Source organism: Lindgomyces ingoldianus, assembly GCF_010093535.1.
Source record: "Lindgomyces ingoldianus strain ATCC 200398 unplaced genomic scaffold BDR25scaffold_4, whole genome shotgun sequence".
In the NCBI taxonomy this organism is placed as follows: domain Eukaryota; kingdom Fungi; phylum Ascomycota; class Dothideomycetes; order Pleosporales; family Lindgomycetaceae; genus Lindgomyces; species Lindgomyces ingoldianus.
In genome coordinates, this window is record NW_022985165.1 from 2,322,368 (window position 1) to 2,341,324 (window position 18,957).

Below are 18,957 nucleotides of genomic sequence, written 5' to 3' on the forward strand. Positions count from 1 at the left end.
GCCAGTGTTATGGTCGTTTCCCTTGTGCTCTACAAATAAGAGCAGGCTGCAACCCCTCTCCAGACCCATAATGATCTCCCCGCATCCATTGCGATTGTGGTTACTGGTCGAAGGGCTCATCTCGCAGCCAAACATCTGTTCCCGCTGCCATCCTGTGTCCCTGCTGTCCTCATCGAGGGGAATATGACGGCTGGTCGTCGCGCCCCGGCGCACCATGTCTCCGCCGCCGACCTTGCCTCCCAGCAACATGCGCTGAATGCTGCGCTGGGAAACCTTGGAAAGCAAAAGCCGTGGATGACTTCAAGTACGAATACGCCTAACGTGAATGTGCTCCCTCCCGTTGTCAAACGCAAGCCGCAGCCCACAAAGTCGCGGACCGAGCGGCTGCTACAACCTCCTCAAGTACCCTCTGTCCCCGCCAGCCCTACGGTTGAGTCGCCTCCAGACAGACACCCCCCCTCCAATTCCACTTCGCCACAGTTGGCCAACGTCTTCTCACATCAGAGCCACCGCTCTCCCTTACCTTCACCGAACGTTGTACTTCCCTCCCCTGCCCCAAGTGAAGAGACGAATAATGATTCGATCCCGACGCTTGCCGCTATCAATGAGAATATATTAGTATCAAGGCTCAGAGGCGGAGATGGCAGAGATGCCACTGCTCCGGACAGCCCAGTTGGTTCTCCTGGTGAAATGAGACTCGAGATTCAGTTTATGGAAAGGCTCCGAGAAGCTGCAGGTTCACCCAAAAGGCCGATAGAGATGAACGTCGCCGAAGCAAACAAGCTCAGACGTCTCGAGAGCGGCCAGTCAAATCGGGGCCACATCTCCAACCTGGATTTCCTCGAACAATTGCCTATAAACGTGGCAAGCCAAGCTCAGGCACGTGATCCACTAGCAGACGATGGAGCTGGAAATGAGACTGGAACTCAGCAACTCGATCGAGGCATGCATAGTCGTCCTCAATCTCCCTCAGTAAGCGCGGCTCCTCCACAGATACAAGGCGCCTTTGGTCCTCCACGGGCTTTGTCCCGTGGGTTTGCCCAGCATCCGTCCGCACTGCCTTCCGGAAATCATACCTCTGCTCCGCAGGTTCAATCACCACTCCTGGTGTCGCACTCAATACCTTCTGAGTACCTCAGCTGGGAACATTGTCTAGATGCGTTCGAAAGCTTTCTGTCTACGTACAGAGACTCTCCAGCGCACCCACGGGATAAAGGACGACTGGATGTTCTAAGAGCTGCCATAGACAAGCAGGATTGGGCTTACCTTACACTCCACCAGTCTTACTGCCTCCTCAATACAGAGCCTCAATGCCTACCGCAAGCCATTCATGGTCATCCAAATCTTGGCCAAGCAATCAAACTGATGCGCGACGTTCTAGATGGCAATGAAAAACTGTCGTCGCCAGTACTCTTCTTTTTTGCGAACTTTCCTTTGCCGGCCCCCCGGATAAAGCGCAATTGGCCCCGTAGATATGAACAAGAACAACGAACGTTATTCCACTTTATCACCTGTTCAACCAACTACGACAACCTAAGTTTAGCATGCCAACAAAGGAAATACCCTCCACTTGCTGGAGAGCTAGTCCATGATCTAGGTATCGTTTCGATCATTTTCCAAAAGATTGTTTTCACGGCAATCCTCCGGCGCATCTGGTCATATAATGGGCCGCGGTCTCGGACGTTCGCGCAGCTGGAGGGGCGAGCAATTGCTTTGCTTCACAAGAATCAAACCGACTTCCTTCGCCAACGAGATAATCGACCAAGGAATGCGCCATCGGACTACGAAAACCAGGAACGAGCCTTAGAGCACCAGCAATGGGGCGTGCAGCTCAGACAGGTGGGTGAGCTTTATGCTAGCACATTCCGCTTTCAGGGGTCGGACTTGCCTCACCAATCTCATGTACAACCTCACCATCCGTCACGAGGACATCCTCAGAATACCCATTCACCCACCCTTCGGCCGTCAGTGCCAATCGATCATGGTTCCACTTTGAACCTGCGAAACCAGCTCGTGTCGCACGGAAATCGCGTGGCATTGCCGAGCAATCATGGAGCACAAACGGCCGCCCAACTCTCACCCCCTCTCTCCCAAACGCCCTTCCAAGCCCGTCGCGGAAGACCTCGTATCCATGGCCATACCCCCCCTCATATGGCGCCTCATCTAGCTCAACCAGGTCCTCAACGGAACCGTCCTCTTCTACCCAACAGGGGCGTGACACAGCCACAGCCCGTCCAACCAAGGCCGGACCGTTCCGCCCTCCACCTAGCTCATCTCCGCAGCCCTTTGCTTCGATCGCAGCTAAAAGATCTGAATCTATATCAATACGTAAAGGGGTTCGCTAAGCGTCCAGCACGGCTTGCAGCCGCTGGGGACAGGATCGAGCAATGGATTCTACGTATTTCTAGCGAGGAGCTCCGAACTCTTCCGGCAGATGTGCCTGGCTTACTTGGCGAACCAGCTTCCAGGGTAATCAACCTGAATACTCAAATATTTCGTCTCCGCTGCGTTAAGTGGACTGCAACGGACCTCCCAGATGAACACGCATGGGCAATCGCAGACACTTCGTGGATACCTTATACATACTTTACATTCAATGGGATCCCCCTCCATCCTCGGAAGAAACTCCACTACGGCAAAGATTTACCTATAGATATCAGTTCGTTCATCACAGAGGGTGAGAATACGCTCGAAATTGCAGTATTACGTGAGTCTAAGGACAAATCTTATTGCAATTACCTCCTAGCGATTGAGATTGTTGGAGTGACTTCACACGACAGCATAAAGCAAGACTGCCTCATCAAAAATCACGTCCCTGCCGCGTCCATAATTGAGACTATCAAAAGGAGGCTGTCAGGAATAGACGAGGATGACGAGATTGCTATTGTGGAAAACAATCTCAAAATTAGCCTCTTTGATCCTTTTAGCGCGTCCGCGATTTGCAATATCCCCGTCCGCGGAAAGTCATGTCTGCATTACGATTGTTTCGACCTCCAAACCTTCCTTCAGACACGAAGAAGGAAAGGCGATGCTTCGGACGTGGACCAGTGGAAGTGCCCCATATGCAGTGCTGATGCTCGACCACAGTTTCTCATTACGGATGGCTTTCTCCAAGATGTACGGGCTCGACTGGAACAACAAGGGCTGCTGAAAACTCGAACCATTATCGTCGACAAGGATGGTAATTGGAAGCCTAAGGCATATGCTTGTGATAGTATGGCGGGTCGAACGAGCCCGAGCAAAGATACCGAAATCCTTTGCCCAAAGACCACATCTTCAAGCAACACAAATCAGCTCCTCGCCAATGCAATGGTCATTGACCTTGATGACTAAGGTCTTCTCTATGATTATTCCTATTGACGCACTCCATGCCGGTAGCTCACTTTGTACTTCTGATGGGGTTAAATTCCCTCTACTTTATCGACAGATCCCCTTCATCAAAGTCAGTTATATATATCCTTTTTTGGCGTTTCGGATGATGAGCTTTATGGGTACAGTTACAAGTCCAGCTAAACTATACCCCCATCATTTTCTCTCATATATAAGCATCTACACAATACCCTAGGGGTTCGTCGTGGGCGCTAGGTTCGGGGGTCGATTCTCCTGAAATCAATGGATCTTTATTTTTGGAAGTATGTGAGCTCGGGATCATAGGAAATTAGTGGCGACAGGAATACTAGGACTGACATAATTACAGAAGTTCGGCATGTGTAAGTAAAAGTACAAGCGGGCATACTAGCTTACTTGGAACCTAGCTGCTCGCTACAGCAGGAATGTCCCTAATATGAAGAATTCCGCACACTTGCATCCTTCCGTGGTGATTCCATCGGAGACTTTGACTTGATTGCTGCACCAATTAGTCGGGGCTAGTCAACAGGAGCCCATGGGAGATCCACGTCATTTCGGTCCGTCTCAGAGATTTAACGAGGGTCGAATGTCGATGGGGCTCAACCTAGGCTCGTTGGCGATGCGTCAAGGTCTGAATATTTAGAGAGATTTGACTACCATGTCTGAGATTTTTGCCGGGCAGGTCGGAAAACTAGGTCTGTGTTTGAGTCCTGCTTTAGAAGGTGTGCTGACTTCAACGAGGCTTCTTACAGTACCTTGTTAGTGCTTGAGCATCTCTACCTTCCGCCTTAAAAAAATGCCTCCCAAAGACGTGGTCAATTCTAGATTGACAGAAATCCCGCACAGCCGAGTCGACTCCAAGGCTGAGGTGATTGTTTATCTTGGCACTGTCGTCTGGGATATCTGGCATCCAATACGCACTGTCTGCTGCCAATGGTCGGTACTAAGCTCATTGCATGGGGCAGACATTCCGAAAACAAGGCTATGGCTAGGGCCAATACAACGAAAAGCCCCGTTTCGATTCATAAATGCGGCTCTACATATGTTCCGGTGCGACCCTAATGTCCTGTTGCTGAATATGATGCCTCGGGTGCATTGGGGTACCACTATGCTCAGCCCTGTGCAACAAGCCATGACGTGCATCACATTGCTGTTACCCCGCCATTGGTTTATCGAATGACTTTCCCATGCTTTCTTTTCAGCCAGCTAACAGTTCTCCGCACTAACCCAGCGTTTCGGGCGCGGACCGTGACCACGTCTGAGGCTGCAGAACCAGGCAGAAGAAGGCAACCAGTGCGGTCAGCGTGACAACAATCAATATCGTGAGAGCCCGCCCTGTGAGCTCTTATCGTCTCGGATCAACGGGGCCCATCTTCCAGGTTGCTGCCCGACTGTAAAAAGGAAATTATTAATTGGCTCTTGAAGCCCTGAGAGGTTAGGCATTTGTCTCGTCAAAGTTGCCTTATGTTCGTACAGCTTTCCAGCTCGTCGATTACTGGTTTCCACACCCCCGCTATTGTACGAGGGCCTGCGGCGCTGTTTTCGTCAGCTTGCGCTTGCCAGACATTGGGCATATGCCCAAGAATGCACTTTTCGCTGCGGCAGAACCCTCGTACCTCTTTCCACCGGGCTGAATCTTTCAGACTTACCCAAAACTGCATTGATGTTACAATCAAGGAAACAAGGTCGAAGAGACCAGCCCACTGTACGTACTTACACCGTTCACTGTTGGTGACAGTAGTGGCTAACACCTCAAGTAGTCTAACTACGGTGAGTCGGAAGCTAAAGGCAGAGGAGAAATAGGGCTTGGGGGAGAAATAAAACCAGGTCCTGCAGCGGTGCGTATAGGCATGATGAACTCGATTCAATGCTAACATACTCAGTAGCCACCACCAGATGAAAGGCAAGGCTCACAGGATCTTCAAACTCTGAGTAAGTTCCAGACTTTACCCCTAACTCTGTGGTTATTTCTCCTTCACCAATCTTTGACTAATCCATTTGAAGATTATCCTCGAGGAAGGGTCGCACACTCTTCATCCACCGAATACGATACCACGAACGCGCCATCTTCCTACAGCCATCAACCTACCTTAGGTACATATTCCCAGGCTTCGATCCACACACCTTCGTCCCAGTCAACCCAAAATGAGACCCGAGCGAATGATTCGAGCACCGCATATTCTCGTGACCATGATAGCTATTCAGGTGAACGTCAGACAACCGGTCATCGGACAACAGGAGAACAGACTGCCGTCACTAGTGGAGGCTCGTCCACTGACTGGATTTGGAGTCAGTCACACGGAAAATATTATCGTGTGTTGTACAAGTCTGATGGTAAGTAATGTTTCATGCTTAGTTTTTCTGTGCCCAGCTTCTTCACCGCTAACGCATGTAATCTTGCAGGGTCTATGGAATACATATGGTATAACAAACCATAATGTGAGCATAGTTGAAGTTTCGATGCAGCGCCCTATCACTCATATACCGCTCGTTCACTCTTACTCTCATGATGCATCTGGAAGACACTTGGAGGATCAGCAAGGAAGTGTTAGATCATGTCGATTTATGAAAGGAATTTACTTGCAGACGCAAGTCCTGAATGAAAGCAGGTCCGAAAACAGAAGTGAGGCTCGAAACCTCTTGCCACGATTTGAAATAGGCGCAGGATAGTTGATTGATCACGCATAACTTATGTAGGCGGATGGGATAGCTACTCATTAATACCAGTCTTAGATTTCCTTCTGAGAAGACTGAGCCGCGTCATATGCCAAAGACGCTGGTTCATAATACTTGGTTGTTGTCACGCCAGCATCAGTCACCGATCTTGCCCGGTGGGCGCTTATTGGGACCGCTCTCGGTTGGGTTGTCAATTTCAGGCGGGGTCAATGCGCTGGGGATCGTCCGGTGTCTTGCGCGGGAGTTAAGCATCCACGAATTGAATACTGGGCCCCCACACATAAAACTGCACATAAACGCTCTAGTGCTGCGATTGAAATTCACCTGACTAAGTGTCTACCCCAGCAGCTCCTCCGGGTCTGACAATTGATGAAACCACGTCCCGCGCCATCTCTTCTCGAACCGCATCGCAGCCAGCTCATAACGATACCAACATCTGGCACCCAAACTCTTGGTCGCCCTGTTAAGCCCTACTTGCGTGGCACCACTTGACATATCGGGTTGCTAGGTGCATCGTCGTAGGGCTTCGTCGCATCGCCCTGAGCCCAAAATCTTTCTTGCAGGGAGAATACTGCTTTCTTATAAGCCAAGACTGATGGTTTGCGCAATCGTCCAACGCTTCGACGATCCGCTAATTTATCATGATAGCTTCACGGTGTCCCCGGAATCGGAAATCTACCAATTGTGTACCAGAGCTTCCGCTCTACGTTCAAAACGCCGTGCCTCTCAGGGCAATGGTAGATTCAAAAGATGCTTCTCACGACCAAGGCTCACCCGTTCGTACGCCATCGGAGTCTGAGGAGTCTGAATCCAGGCTTACGGGTATTTTGATAACTTATTTCTCTTTTTTAAGTTGAAGCTCATCGTCTTAGAACCATTAGATAAGAAGCACAGTTCTCCGCAGCCTCGGCCTCACGGCTTTCTGTCATCGCTACAGCACGATCCTGAGGACACCAACGATGACCGCTTCAAGAATGTGACTTACGAATCTGGTGAGGGCCAACATCAATTCCGTCTTATTTTATGTTCGTGTTGAAATAAATTTGACACTTTGCAGTCGAGTCTTATCCTCTGGGTTATCCCAGCTGGGCCGCAGTGCAGAATTCTGACCCAACTTTCCGAGTTTACAAACGCTTTGGTACTTTACGTAACCGTGTCATTCTCTATCGGCAACTAGAGTTGGCAAGGCTAGAAGAGAAGCTGAATGAGCTGGACAAAGACGATCACCAAAAGCATAATCACAGGATACGTTCGTTGCGAAAAGACACAGAAGACAAGGAGTCGAAGCGTATGGAATTGATCGACCAAATTGACACAAAACTCAAGCATTATGGTGAGATCGGCGGTAATGGCATCTCTAGTGAGATTGATTCTGACAAAGATAGATGATCTCTTAGAACGGGAGCTACGATCAGGGCTTATGCAGAAGCCTACGAAACGAAATTATCGGACTCTGGTGAACTACCTCTGGAACTACGCACCCATTGTGCGGTCAGAAATGAATTTTCTGAGGCATAGAGATGACTTTGTGCTGCTTACTGGGCAGTCCGAGTCCCCACTTGAGAGAACTCTGGACAAGTTGGTCTGCAAAGTCCCAATCGCATGGTTCAGGGTATGTCACTCACACTGCCAACGAAAAAAAAAAAGCAACCTATGCTAACTTTTTCTCGCATAGCGTCTCTTCTCCTCGGAAGCGCAGCGCGATAAAATTGATAAGACGACGGGTGAATACATAGTTCTTACCAGCACGGAGAAGGTGGAGAGGCTCGCTCGTGTCATCGCCTCACTTTTGGCAGTCTTACTGATTGGTGTTCCCCTCTTCGTTCTAGCCTCTACAGCCTTCTGCGATAAAGTCAAGGTTGCTGTCCTCCTCGTTGCGCTTGTTCTTTTTCCGGCTGCAATTCAAGTTGCGGCAAGACCCAAGAATCATGACCTCTTTACTTCCACAGCCGCGTAAGTGCCACACATTTTAGAAGCGCTCTAGCTTTGCGAGACTAATGTATGTAAAACAGATATTGTGCCGTCCTGAGCACCTTTCTTGCAACCAGTGCCAACCTCAACAACCTTGGGCAATCACAAATGCAAATTCCAGGTAACACCACAATTTATCACTAAGCCGCAACAGAATGGGACATGTACAACGAGACATTTCTACGACCACGGGTTCTTGTACATATTTTCCCCTACTCCCTTGATCACATTCTAGCAACTTGCAAACAATGAGAAATTCGCAGCACAGAATGTCAGGTAATGGATAAATTATGCGTCGTGCAATACTGCAGGATCTGGATCTTTTACCTTCTTCCGGTACTTTCCCAATGCTATCCTTCTCTACTTCCACTCACCGCCTCTCACCGCTCTTCTCTACTCATTTCTGCAACTTATTTGTCCATCCATGGCTCAACTCCAAGCACGCCTTATGCATCTCGCCATCTCAAGTCACCTAAGTTCTGCAGCTACCCCTTGCGTCAATATCCAACTGCATTCCTTGGTAGGATCGCCTGCAGTCCGAATAAAGAAGGCGCTAATACCATCGCTTCCGCTCCACCCCAGACCAGCCACCCGAGAACCAGGGTTATTTGCATGGACTTAGGAGTGGGTCTCTCCAGCGTTATCCGCAGGTTTGTGTCACGAGGAGACCGATGTGGCGTTGTGTTTGTTTCAGATCTTGTCCACTTTGGGGCTTCTGCGGCCGAAATCGGTGGGTAGCTTGGCACAATCAAATGACTGGATCGAAGTCTTCCCTCTGCCATGATAATACGAGTTCGGCAGATGCTTGCGGCCTTTGCTTCCATAGCAGCTTAGCTAAAAGCCATGTTTACTGCTAGTTTTACAAGGCATGAGATCCCAGGACGTTTACCTAACCTTGTAACTCACCTTGGCCCACTATAGTCTATACATGTGATCATAGCAATCTGCGTAGTGCTATAAACAAAGTTGAATATTATACCGTGGTCCCCAACGAGATATGAGAACTGATATCTCTTGGAGAGGTACCACAAAGATACTGTCTTCTCTCTGTCCAAGTCCCCCTTCAATGGTAGAACCCAGGTATTGTATCTCGCTCGTAAGCTTTCTAATTTTGCCCTGCAAACTAAGCTTTACAAATTGAATCTTATTCTGAACTAAATAGGGATTATTTCCAGGTGTTTTTTTCAAGAACTCAATCACCAACCTAGTCCTTGTTTCTTGTCTCCATGTACAAGGAAGCGAGAAACGTACGTAACTGAAAACAAGCCTGACGAACGGGTATACTGAGTACCAGTCGGGCATGCCATACGAATTTGAGTGTAAAAAAGTGTATTGAGGAGCTATTCCAGAGTTGTAGGCGTGGTCGAGTAAGCCCCCATTGTCCAGTTAACAAGAAGTAATGTCCCGACATGCGTAAATGTAAAGAGAACCCAAAAGACACATGGCCAGAACCCTGAGGTTTCGAACATAGGAATGCTTATAAATGCATAATCTGAGCATATCGAGTGTAAAAATATTGGTCGTTGCCGAGAACTATGCGAGGTCAATGACGATGTCAAATTCATGGAGAGAAATCAGGCTTCCATTGGAAAGTGTACCAATCAATATGGCAATACTAGTAATAAGTTTCGGTCAATGAATACTAAGACAAATTGAACGAAGGCACCTCTAGGTCTACCGGTTGAAGAGCATCCGACTGGCCAGAAACACTGTTCGCAAGAGTGTCCTGCCGAGTCGCAATTGGTTTCATAACAGCCCGTTTAGTTTGCAGAAAACAACTGAGGGGAAGATAAGCTCTCAGGTATGCCCAAAAAGTAATAAAAAAAGGTTTACAAAGAAGTAGACATGGAATGATATTAGCACTGGGATAGGTTGGCATCAAAACCAGGAGCTGCAGACTTGTGGTTGGACCTACACCGATACCTACAATACCGTAGTTGATGTTTGTTTCTAGGGCGCAGCCAGTTTCAGGCTCCAAATAATAATATTTCTTACAATCCAGAGAGCTCCCACGATTTTCTACGATACATCAATAAGATGATCTGTAGTACTTTGTGATCTCGATCTCAGGGTTGCGTTTTGCGAAATATCAAGGAAGAGAGTGTCGCAAATTTTATTGCAGCCAAGAAAGCATGCGGCCGTGGCTAACAGAGCCACCGGTTCATGGTTCAGTGTAATTAGACAATTCTTGACCAGAGAGAGTCAAGTCAACACTCATATTGTAGTCTCTGCCTTTTCTTATTTGATTATTTAAATGTGTTACGCATACCGAAAGCCAAGGGCAGGCTCCAGATAGGACTGTATTAAAAAGCAATCCAGGTCGGGAGATACCTAGACTCCCGAGGCTCGTGAAGCCATCCACTCGCCCACTTATCGGACACCTTATCTTAACTTCACTTTACAATTCTATTTCGAGAAAGTTGGAGGATTGGAGTTGGTTGCTACAAGTAGTCTCTCAATCATTTCTCTCCTCTCCCTGGCTCTTGGATCACCACTGGGTATACAAGTTAGCTACCTCTAGTGAGGCTTTACAGAGTCAAAAGAAGTTCAGGCTTCAATGAGTGAAGGACCGAGGAATGCGCCATGGCTTGTTTACAGCCATTAAGTAAAGGCCGGAAGAGAAATGCCCAATATCACATTGTGAGCTACGAAGATAATGTGAGTGTCTTCTCGAAGGGGTAAGGTTTGCAAGATAAGAACACTACCTATACACTGAAGTCTCAGGGAGACAGGTTTGCCCTTCTATGGGATCGCTGGGACACTACCTCTATAAATGTATTAGATAAGTTTTGTGCAGACTTATCATGGGCCCTCTACTCTCAGACTCTGTCGATTTCGAACGTCGGCGTCTTTGTATGTGCTAGAAACATGGAGCTCTCATTCCTGCTCTACGAGTCTAAAGAATTATAGAAGGCCCCCTCCCCCTCCCTCTTTTCTCCACTTTCTCTAAGGAGCCAACCATTCATTCATCGCAGCGACTTTCCATATTCTGGATGCCAACCAGGTCCATAATTCTGAGCCGCAGAACCCAGATATACTCATGAATTGAAACCCGGTCGCTTGTTGTTTCCGAGTGAGTCTACCCACGCCCATGTTGCACGATGGCTGACACGCCCTTCACGCTTTCGGCGAGAATTTATGTTTCTTAACCAAACGATGGATTACCACCGTTCCAGCAAAGAAGCACACTCCTAGCCATGCGAATGTACTTTTCCAGGCGTATCTTGTTAAGACAGAATAAACGGCGTGCTGTATGGGAACATCAATCATCGCATCCTCCTCTCGTACCGCAAGATGTTCTGTATTCTGACATACCGTCATGTGAACCGCGTTCGATGTATGACGCAATTTATCGAAGCATCCCTCCATTCTACAGTCGATCTTCTGTGAAATCTACCGAGCACAAGACTGGGCAGTCTTGACGGCGTTCTTAATCTACGCAAAATCAGTAACTGTGGGGAGGTCGGATTTGCGAATAGAGGAAACTTACCTGTCGCCCATTTAGCACCTTCTTACTCAATTCGTCGAAGTGTTCCTTTTCAAATGGCTCGCTCTCCTGGCCTTCCATCTTCCTGACCATCTAAGACTCAATGTTTCCGATTCTAGTCTCTTAAAGATATGTATAATTAGTTGTGCTATGTTTTGTCTCTTGGAGTCTGGCATAAATTTGAAATGGAGCGATGCTCCTTTGTGTAGAAAATCCTACTAAGAGCACAAATCCTACAGCACAACGTCTAGATAATACTTCACGATCGATTGAGATCTTGACCACCAATCTTCCCCCAACGTATCTGCACAATCAAAGACAATTGACGCAGACTCTTAGTCCCTGAGGCCTAACTCTAATGTCGCATATATGCTTTTACCTGATTCATTTCGATATTTGGAACCATGTTGGTCTTCCCCGAATCAACCTGTTAAATTAATAACCGGAAAACTTGAAGAAATATGGTACCATTTGTTTGAGCGTGCCTCGGATTCAATGCTAGTGTTAGTTTCAACTCCTTTTTAGCACTCTCGTCCGTAAGCTTTGAGTATATCGCTCCACGATTATTCGATCGCCATCTCGTTGCCACCAACTTTCTATATTGATTGCCATCTAATTACCTCCAAGAACGACTGTGAAGCTGCCAGTTAGGCCTCTGTAATCCGCAGAAAATCTATAGTGAGTTGGGGCGATCCTGTAGGAGTCGATCTGGTTCTCGCATCCAGGCGGCGCCATCAATCAGTACAAAAACCAGGTGTCCACACTGTGAGGCTATAGCTGTAGCGGGAAGAATGTTGTGCCTGGAAAAGTGTAAGGAGGTCATCTCCCCTCACTTCAACAAGTCTTCGCTCGTACACTTCGGAACCCATTCAGGCACCCTCACAATCTCATTCAGTCTGAAGCCATATCCACCATTGCCTATCCCCTAGCTTTTCATAAAAATGGCGATAATCGCCGTGCTCGCCGTTCTTGCCTCACTGGCCCTCTGGCGTTACCGGAACCTTCGAGAGCAGCATCCTCTTGACTCGGAACGAGATTCAGAAACGTAGCAATTGCGTCTGGGAATATAATCCTAGATGCTGCTATTGTGGCGAGATGGAATTCTTGGCTAAGTGCTAGATTACTTGGTAAGGGAGAGTCCTAAAGGTACCTTATCAGGACGAAGGTGGTAAGAGAGTTTGATGTTGGCTACCAGGTTTTACTGCGAGGGCGATCTTAGACGCTATGATTGTGAGTGACCTGTTCAGCGGTGGAGATGAGAGTAGAGATAGTGGGCTAATATGGTCAATTTCTAGCTTCAAATATTTGGATCCGCGCCATCTTCATTCAATAACTCCCGTGATGTTTTTTTTCTTGTGTAACCTACCGCCACTAAAACGCTGTACATAGTTCTAATAATTTAGGGAGAAAACAATCACCTATCTCAATCCTGGCATATACGATTAGAGATTATATCTCAAAGAAAATAAGAAAATGGCGTTCATATATCTCAACCCCTCTCTTCCTTCCATAAAGACAATCGCTTTTTTTTGTTATTCTTCCATCTTATATCAGCATGCAGTGGTCGTAATATTGGCCGAGTCAATTTAGTCTCCTGATTCAAGAGGCCCCTTCGTTTTAATGAGGAATAAGTGCCACCTCGACCTCAGTATCTCGGCGTTGGACAGGAGCTAGATGATTTTCCGTGGGGCTAGTCAATGCTGTCGGAGGCAGGAAATTGGTGTTGATGGGTGTAAGACGTGAATGCGTTCCCGTTGATGTTCGTACTGACCTAGAAGGAAGCAGTTCCATTTCAAGGGCTGCCATTCACGGCTGCAGAACGTATCGCATGCATAGTCATTTCGATAGACTTGTGTTGTGTGAATTAGGTTGGCAGCGCATGTGATTCCATCAAGACTAGTATCTTGTGATGAAAGCATCTATCTTTCAGACAAAAAAAATAATACGAAAACACAATATGCATTGTAACTTAGAGACTAGCTAACATCGAGGTAATTATTGGGGTCGTTTGGCGAATGAGTATTTAGACAAATACCGTAATAACTTGCAGCACTGGTGCAAATCCAAAACACCACATTAAATATAAAATTTTGGGCGACTATCCTGGAATGGAATTATATGCAGCTGAGCCATAATTTGACATGGGAGGGGAGTCGGTGGGTTGATGAGATTATGGTCTGAACCTCGTGTTTATACGATTTTGGGGCCAGAGTAAACTCTTTATCGTTACCAGGTGAGTTGTTGTAGAAAAATAGGCTATGGAATTAACTTTTAGAAGCCTGAAAGTATGAAGGCTACAATGATTTACAAGAGTACTAGTGAGTATAGCTAGGCCCGTAACCAGTTGCTGGTTGCTCAAAGCTAGGACGAAACGAGTGATGGCCTCGACTCGGTATTCGCGTTCTGAGGCGATGGTTGATGTCGTGTTGTTCTCTTTTTTCTTTCTGAAAGGACGAAAAATTGTGTGGAAGCCAACGGCGTTCAAGCTATAGAAAGGTATTCTTCTCGATGTAGGAGGTCTAGTACCGTCGAATAGTTACCTTATCTGCTTCAGACAGGATGCTTAGGGGGAGTGGATCTGTAGCATAACCTTAGAAATATCCAGACAGGAGAACAAAGGACTAAGGAAGAACGCAATGAGGACCTAATTATTATTGGCTGCATCCGATGTCATTTGGTGAAGGGCAATTGCTTCCTCGACCTCAGTGAAGCAGCCGTCCTCACCCGTAGAGAAAAACATTTGTTGTAATTGAGAGAGCATCCACAATTTCCTATGACTCCCAAGTAGTCAAATATGGGCCAAATCGTTTACCGATCATCATAAAGGCCGGGATGTTGGGTTTTAAGAGGGTGAGGTAATATAGATAGTATTGCTTCTTAGCAGTAAGATTTGAACCGTGTTGTGGAAATGTGAAAACTTCCATTCGTTCGTCTTCGGTCTCTGCTTGAAAGGCGGTCGAAACTTAAGATGGTAAAAATGGCAATATAGTAAGAAATTCCCTTTTTCGCTCCCGGGGCATGTTCCAAGACCTAAAGTCTCGGAGTTACCATGGGTAGTTAACTTTAGCAGAAGGCTACGCTATATATTAGCATTTTCAAGAAAAGGTGTAACTTGAGTAAAATCTTTCTCTGATAGCTTTTATTTTAACATTCTACTCGTTAGGATTGAATTTCTTTTAAACTGATTGACGCCTTTGCACCGATCTCCTGTTTGGGCGGCGAATTACTGAGCAGGAAACATACGTATTGAAGCGAGGTTACTCAAATATGAAATCCGAAGAAAATTCATGTAAAACAAGACGCAGGAGTCAGTGAAGTCAAGACAAATAAGAATATTTCTGGAGAAAGGCCGCCAATAAATTCAGCCTCATCCGAGATCGCATTGTGACTAGAACCTCAGATACATATTTGTGCAATTACATTTTGGCTTCTAGGTGAGTCTCACTGACTGTGTTAGCGACGGTGCAAGACAACAACTTCAAGCAACTCGTACCTTATCCGCCTCCAAATCGGCAATCTGCAATACCGCCTTACCGAAGTTCTTCCCACTGAGCATGCCCAAGAAACCGTCAATGCCGTTGTCAATACCAACAGTGACGCTTTGCTGAGCTTTGAACGTTCCATCTGCAATCCACTTCTGCAGCTTCTCTTGGTGCTCCTTGGCGTACCTCGGACCCATGTTCGCATCACCAACTATAAAGCCCTGGATATTGAGCCGTTTGCCGACAATCTGCATAAGATTGCGGAACGGATATAGCTCCTCTGGCCTCAGGTTGTACTGTGACACCATGCCACACGCAACTACAATTTATTAGTCACGTCATTAGCGAGACTGGGAAGGGAAACCTACTGATCCTGCCGAACAGATTCATGTTGTTGATAGCGGCTTCGAGCTGTTCACCGCCGACATTTTCGTAATAAATGTCGATACCTTGAGGAGCAAGTTTAGGGAGAGCCTCGGCTGCTTTCTCAGTCTTATAGTTAAAACCAGAATCGAAGCCAAGCTCTTTGATAATGAAGTCGAGTTTCTTGTCGTCACCAACGCTACCGATGACCTTCAACCCCTCATGTTTCGCTAATTGCCCAACCAATTGACCGACAGCGCCGCTGGCTGCAGAAATGAAGATCGTTTCACCCTTCTTTGGCTTTCCAATTTCATAGAATGACGAGTATGCGGTTAAACCCGGCATACCTAGCGCCCCAAGGAAGATCTTGGGGTCGAGATTATATGGGTTCTCGAGCTTGCGTGCCTTCTCTACCCACTCCTTGCTCAAGACCGAATATTCTTCGATTGGAGTAACGTCGGATGAGATCACGAGGTCTCCTGGCTTGAACTTCGACGAATCTGACTTTACGACCTTCGAGATAGAGCGGTTCGTGATCGGCTTCCCGAGTTCGAAGGGTGCAGAGTAAGATTTAACGTCGGCGGGTCGCATTCTGCCGCGTTGGTACGGGTCGAAGGAGGCATAGTAATTCTTCACTGTGATGCCACCAGCTGGAGGATTTGTCTGGAGGTCAAAATGTCGATCTTCGATCGCAAGATCTTGCCCTGGGACCGGCCATCCACTTGGGACCTTCTTGAAGATGATACCTTTGTTTTGAACCATGTTGTGACGGAAGAATGGGAAGCGGGGTGGTTACAAATCAGATATAACAAAGACACTGGAGTAAGGTTGCTCAGGCTATGTAGATTTGAAGCAGTTGATTGTACGAATATAGGGAGTTATATATGAGAAGGCAGCTTATAAATGCGAAGTGAGGTGAAGGAAAATGCCCTGACAAAGTACGGATTGCATCATAGCGATGCTAATGACATGCAGTGGTGCCTCTTTTGTCAGAGAGACACGCGATTGGAAGGTCTGCACAGAAAGATTGAAATTCTATGCATGGCTTGAAACGTGGGTGGCGATGATGAGAGGACGGGCATCGGCTTTAGTTCTGAAAGCGTGTGATTTCTGCGCGACACGCCGTGCCTCGGTGATGTTGGAAGATGGTCGTCCTGCTCTTCGGCGAATCCGAGGGACAGAGGCCAGCCACTCCCCGATTGGCCTTGAGTAATCAAACATGTTCCCTCACCTGCTGCTTTCGCACGCAAGAGCTCTCTCAAAACAACTGACGGCGCATCTTCGGACCCGAGTCCGCTATCAGCGCGGTCGGACCGGTAGAACTCAGGATGCGCAGGATCACTATCTTTGTGGGGAGAACTGAGATACTGTGATCACGTGCGCTACGACCGGGTGGTTGAGATCATGGGGAGGCCGCAATTGCCGTTTATAAGCAAGCTGTCAAATGATTGACTGGTCACTCTGTCTGTGCTTGGAGATATAAGGAGGGCTGATGGTGTATCTGCTCAAGGCTGCAGTGGTGGGGATTTCATGCGAGCTCTTTCGATGCTAGCCTCACGCGGAGGCCTAAGTACTTTCCTTACTATGTGAGAAGGACTTCTGGACCTGATTCGGTCATAATGGAGCCATGAAGGACGGAACGCGTGAACAGGGACTTCTAACGATAAGCCGGTCGACTTGCACCTCGCTGTTCTGATACTTAGCCCCCAGTCTGTTGAGCAAGGTGGAGGATAGCTCAGGTGCTATCCATCTCCATTCGGAAGATCGTCGAGGCTAAATATAAGAAAATGGTATGTGACCAAGTATCGACTGCAGCGTAATGCACTTCGTATTAGTCCAATAGTCCGCATTCATGAACGAAACCCGTGAAGAGAATTGGAAGGGAGAAACGGGACTTGAAGACCCAAAAATAGAGACATGCTCGTATCGGTGTCTTGGAACATGTGGCTGTATGCAGAGCAAAGCTCGGGCTCGATGATGTGTTGAGGGAAGGAGACGGGGTTCCTGAGATCAGTGGCGTGGCGTCTTGACTGAGCTCGGACTTGCCTCGCGTTGATGCCAAGACATAATTCCCATGTTCAGCTTCAAGAGGGTAGAACACACATAAGAGCCGCTTCATTCCACTTGAATACCTTTCTACCCAAGTATAACTCATCTTCTGAACCATTCGGCTAGGAAAACTGTTACCGCTGCTCCGCAATTGCTCCTCAATGTCGAATTCCACCCCCCCTTTGGATCCCCCGCCATCATACGAGGATGTGCAGCGACCAGCACCAGGCTCAAACCGAGCAGCGCCTTTACCCTCGCCTCGAGGCCCTCCCCCGTCACGGCTGCCGATGCCGCTGAATTTGCCGGCCTTGATGTCCCTGAGAGGGAAACGGGTTGTCTTGGCATCACAGTCCCCACGGCGAAGACAGCTGCTCGCCCAGGTACGTTTTCACATGGCTTGAGGCCAGAGCATTGACTAACACGCATTTAGATTGGCCTCATAAATCTCGACGTAGTGCCTTCGTCGTTTGCCGAGAACCTGCCCAAGTCCCTATCCCCCTTCGAATACGTGCTCCGGACGGCGACGGAGAAAGCCCTCGACGTGTATGCTCGGGAGATCGACAATTCGGAGAAGGGAGAGCCTGCGCTCATAATAGCGGCAGATACCATTGTAGTCAGCCATGGCGGATCGATATTGGAGAAGCCGAAGAGCGAGGTCGACCACATCCAGATGCTGACCATGCTAAGGGACGAGGGCCTACACAAGGTGTGCACTGCCGTAGCGGTAATGACACCATTGGAGAGTGCAAAGGATCCGGGATATGCTCTGGAGACGCATGTTGAAGAGACTGCAGTCAAGTTTGATCCCAGTGGTATGCTTGCTACATTTGTAGCTCATGTGATCCAAGGCTAACAGAAGCAGTCACCGATGAACTGATCTTGGCCTACGTGAAAACCCGGGATGGTGCAGACAAAGCAGGAGGTTACGGAATTCAGACAGCAGGCTCTATCCTCGTGGAGCGCATCGAAGGCTCCTACGACAATGTCGTGGGCATGCCACTGCGATCAACTCTGAAACTCATTGAGAAGGTCATGTTGCCTGAGGAGGACCCGGACGATGAGTTCGCACACAGCGACGACGATGGGATATGAGCGGAGCTAATCAGAGAGAAGCCAGTTGCAAGACCACAACGTTGAGTACGACGAAGCTTGTCCGTCACCATGCAAGCTGTTTACCTCTGTCTTGGCTATGCTTTGAGCTAGGATATGTGAGGACTGGGAGTACATGCGTTGGGCGGGTCGCACTTGATTTCCTGGTCGGGGGCGTCTGAACTGCAGCCCTCCTTGAAGTTGCAGCAAGGGTACCGAGACACTCCAGCTCGACTCCGCCCACTGGCATAGTGTGGTAACCCGCAGGGGCATTACTAAAGGTTCCTACCGCTACGCAAGGGCAGCAGATGCTAGAAACGCAAAACATGCAGTCTCCGAGAAACTCGTAGATGGTTTGTTTAATGAAGCGGTCAACGTCAGTTCCGACGTCTGACGCGGTGCACCAAATCTATTGACAGGTCCAATTGTACAGAGTCCCGTTTGCATCTTCATTGGGACATCACCTATAGCATCTAAATATGTTGCTGTATT

General features: G+C 48.0%; 10 protein-coding genes across 10 annotated transcripts; 5 read left to right on the forward strand and 5 right to left on the reverse strand.

Moving 5' to 3' along the window:
• Positions 1 to 183: 183 nt before the first annotated feature.
• Positions 184 to 3,991, forward strand: BDR25DRAFT_310507 (uncharacterized protein; the record flags this gene model as incomplete). The annotated part of the gene is made up of 6 exons (XM_033691156.1): positions 184 to 2,707; positions 2,747 to 3,214; positions 3,379 to 3,442; positions 3,566 to 3,632; positions 3,698 to 3,710; positions 3,861 to 3,991. The coding sequence occupies 6 exons, from the start codon at positions 184 to 186 to the stop codon at positions 3,989 to 3,991; spliced, it is 3,267 nt and encodes a 1,088-aa protein (XP_033552965.1).
• A 1,020-nt stretch (positions 3,992 to 5,011) lies between these two features.
• BDR25DRAFT_310508 (uncharacterized protein) lies at positions 5,012 to 5,786 on the forward strand (the record flags this gene model as incomplete). Its single annotated transcript, XM_033691157.1, has 5 exons — positions 5,012 to 5,053; positions 5,109 to 5,186; positions 5,235 to 5,280; positions 5,353 to 5,682; positions 5,752 to 5,786. 5 exons carry the CDS (start codon positions 5,012 to 5,014, stop codon positions 5,784 to 5,786), a joined length of 531 nt encoding a protein of 176 aa, XP_033552966.1.
• Positions 5,787 to 6,356: 570 nt separating this feature from the next.
• BDR25DRAFT_300915 (uncharacterized protein) lies at positions 6,357 to 8,354 on the forward strand. Its single transcript, XM_033689470.1, has 7 exons — positions 6,357 to 6,622; positions 6,673 to 6,846; positions 6,897 to 7,016; positions 7,082 to 7,357; positions 7,410 to 7,636; positions 7,700 to 7,977; positions 8,037 to 8,354. The coding sequence occupies exons 2-7, from the start codon at positions 6,759 to 6,761 to the stop codon at positions 8,137 to 8,139; spliced, it is 1,092 nt and encodes a 363-aa protein (XP_033552967.1). The 5' UTR covers positions 6,357 to 6,622; positions 6,673 to 6,758; the 3' UTR covers positions 8,140 to 8,354.
• BDR25DRAFT_90762 (uncharacterized protein) lies at positions 8,348 to 8,883 on the reverse strand. The gene has a single exon (XM_033699226.1). The coding sequence runs from the start codon at positions 8,817 to 8,819 to the stop codon at positions 8,493 to 8,495; it is 327 nt and encodes a 108-aa protein (XP_033552968.1). The 5' UTR covers positions 8,820 to 8,883; the 3' UTR covers positions 8,348 to 8,492.
• Positions 8,884 to 10,941: 2,058 nt separating this feature from the next.
• On the reverse strand, positions 10,942 to 11,575 carry BDR25DRAFT_350423 (uncharacterized protein; the record flags this gene model as incomplete). The annotated part of the gene is made up of 4 exons (XM_033694696.1): positions 10,942 to 11,074; positions 11,117 to 11,365; positions 11,393 to 11,430; positions 11,486 to 11,575. 4 exons carry the CDS (start codon positions 11,573 to 11,575, stop codon positions 10,942 to 10,944), a joined length of 510 nt encoding a protein of 169 aa, XP_033552969.1.
• Positions 11,576 to 11,632: 57 nt separating this feature from the next.
• BDR25DRAFT_350424 (uncharacterized protein) lies at positions 11,633 to 13,072 on the forward strand (the record flags this gene model as incomplete). The annotated part of the gene is made up of 10 exons (XM_033694697.1): positions 11,633 to 11,687; positions 11,757 to 11,782; positions 11,822 to 11,963; positions 12,024 to 12,128; positions 12,183 to 12,247; positions 12,292 to 12,323; positions 12,356 to 12,472; positions 12,524 to 12,609; positions 12,678 to 12,820; positions 12,929 to 13,072. The coding sequence occupies 10 exons, from the start codon at positions 11,633 to 11,635 to the stop codon at positions 13,070 to 13,072; spliced, it is 915 nt and encodes a 304-aa protein (XP_033552970.1).
• Positions 13,073 to 13,652: 580 nt separating this feature from the next.
• Positions 13,653 to 14,222, reverse strand: BDR25DRAFT_350426 (uncharacterized protein; the record flags this gene model as incomplete). Its single annotated transcript, XM_033694698.1, has 4 exons — positions 13,653 to 13,983; positions 14,023 to 14,044; positions 14,098 to 14,140; positions 14,184 to 14,222. 4 exons carry the CDS (start codon positions 14,220 to 14,222, stop codon positions 13,653 to 13,655), a joined length of 435 nt encoding a protein of 144 aa, XP_033552971.1.
• Positions 14,223 to 14,609: 387 nt separating this feature from the next.
• Positions 14,610 to 16,360, reverse strand: BDR25DRAFT_278934 (NADP-dependent leukotriene B4 12-hydroxydehydrogenase). The gene is made up of 3 exons (XM_033687716.1): positions 15,333 to 16,360; positions 14,976 to 15,283; positions 14,610 to 14,926 (listed from the first exon to the last, which is right to left on the reverse strand). The coding sequence occupies exons 1-3, from the start codon at positions 16,087 to 16,089 to the stop codon at positions 14,924 to 14,926; spliced, it is 1,068 nt and encodes a 355-aa protein (XP_033552972.1). The 5' UTR covers positions 16,090 to 16,360; the 3' UTR covers positions 14,610 to 14,923.
• Positions 16,120 to 17,494, reverse strand: BDR25DRAFT_350428 (uncharacterized protein; the record flags this gene model as incomplete). The annotated part of the gene is made up of 8 exons (XM_033694699.1): positions 16,120 to 16,144; positions 16,194 to 16,288; positions 16,329 to 16,686; positions 16,714 to 16,831; positions 16,886 to 17,069; positions 17,127 to 17,136; positions 17,191 to 17,331; positions 17,370 to 17,494. 8 exons carry the CDS (start codon positions 17,492 to 17,494, stop codon positions 16,120 to 16,122), a joined length of 1,056 nt encoding a protein of 351 aa, XP_033552973.1.
• On the forward strand, positions 17,366 to 18,898 carry BDR25DRAFT_253820 (Maf-domain-containing protein). Its single transcript, XM_033686261.1, has 3 exons — positions 17,366 to 17,756; positions 17,807 to 18,188; positions 18,239 to 18,898. Exons 1-3 carry the CDS (start codon positions 17,538 to 17,540, stop codon positions 18,466 to 18,468), a joined length of 831 nt encoding a protein of 276 aa, XP_033552974.1. The 5' UTR covers positions 17,366 to 17,537; the 3' UTR covers positions 18,469 to 18,898.
• Positions 18,899 to 18,957: the final 59 nt, after the last annotated feature.

Coding starts and splice junctions, on each gene's coding strand:
- BDR25DRAFT_300915 (XM_033689470.1), top strand. CDS start 6,759: ATGGTAGATTCAAAAGATGCTTCTCACGACCAAGGCTCACCCGTTCGT. Junction 7,637..7,699: donor TCCCAATCGCATGGTTCAGG/GTATGTCACTCA, acceptor TTTCTCGCATAG/CGTCTCTTCTCCTCGGAAGC. Junction 7,978..8,036: donor CTCTTTACTTCCACAGCCGC/GTAAGTGCCACA, acceptor TATGTAAAACAG/ATATTGTGCCGTCCTGAGCA.
- BDR25DRAFT_90762 (XM_033699226.1), bottom strand. CDS start 8,819: ATGGAAGCAAAGGCCGCAAGCATCTGCCGAACTCGTATTATCATGGCA.
- BDR25DRAFT_278934 (XM_033687716.1), bottom strand. CDS start 16,089: ATGGTTCAAAACAAAGGTATCATCTTCAAGAAGGTCCCAAGTGGATGG. Junction 15,284..15,332: donor GAATCTGTTCGGCAGGATCA/GTAGGTTTCCCT, acceptor AATAAATTGTAG/TTGCGTGTGGCATGGTGTCA.
- BDR25DRAFT_253820 (XM_033686261.1), top strand. CDS start 17,538: ATGTCGAATTCCACCCCCCCTTTGGATCCCCCGCCATCATACGAGGAT. Junction 17,757..17,806: donor GAAGACAGCTGCTCGCCCAG/GTACGTTTTCAC, acceptor ACACGCATTTAG/ATTGGCCTCATAAATCTCGA. Junction 18,189..18,238: donor AGTCAAGTTTGATCCCAGTG/GTATGCTTGCTA, acceptor TAACAGAAGCAG/TCACCGATGAACTGATCTTG.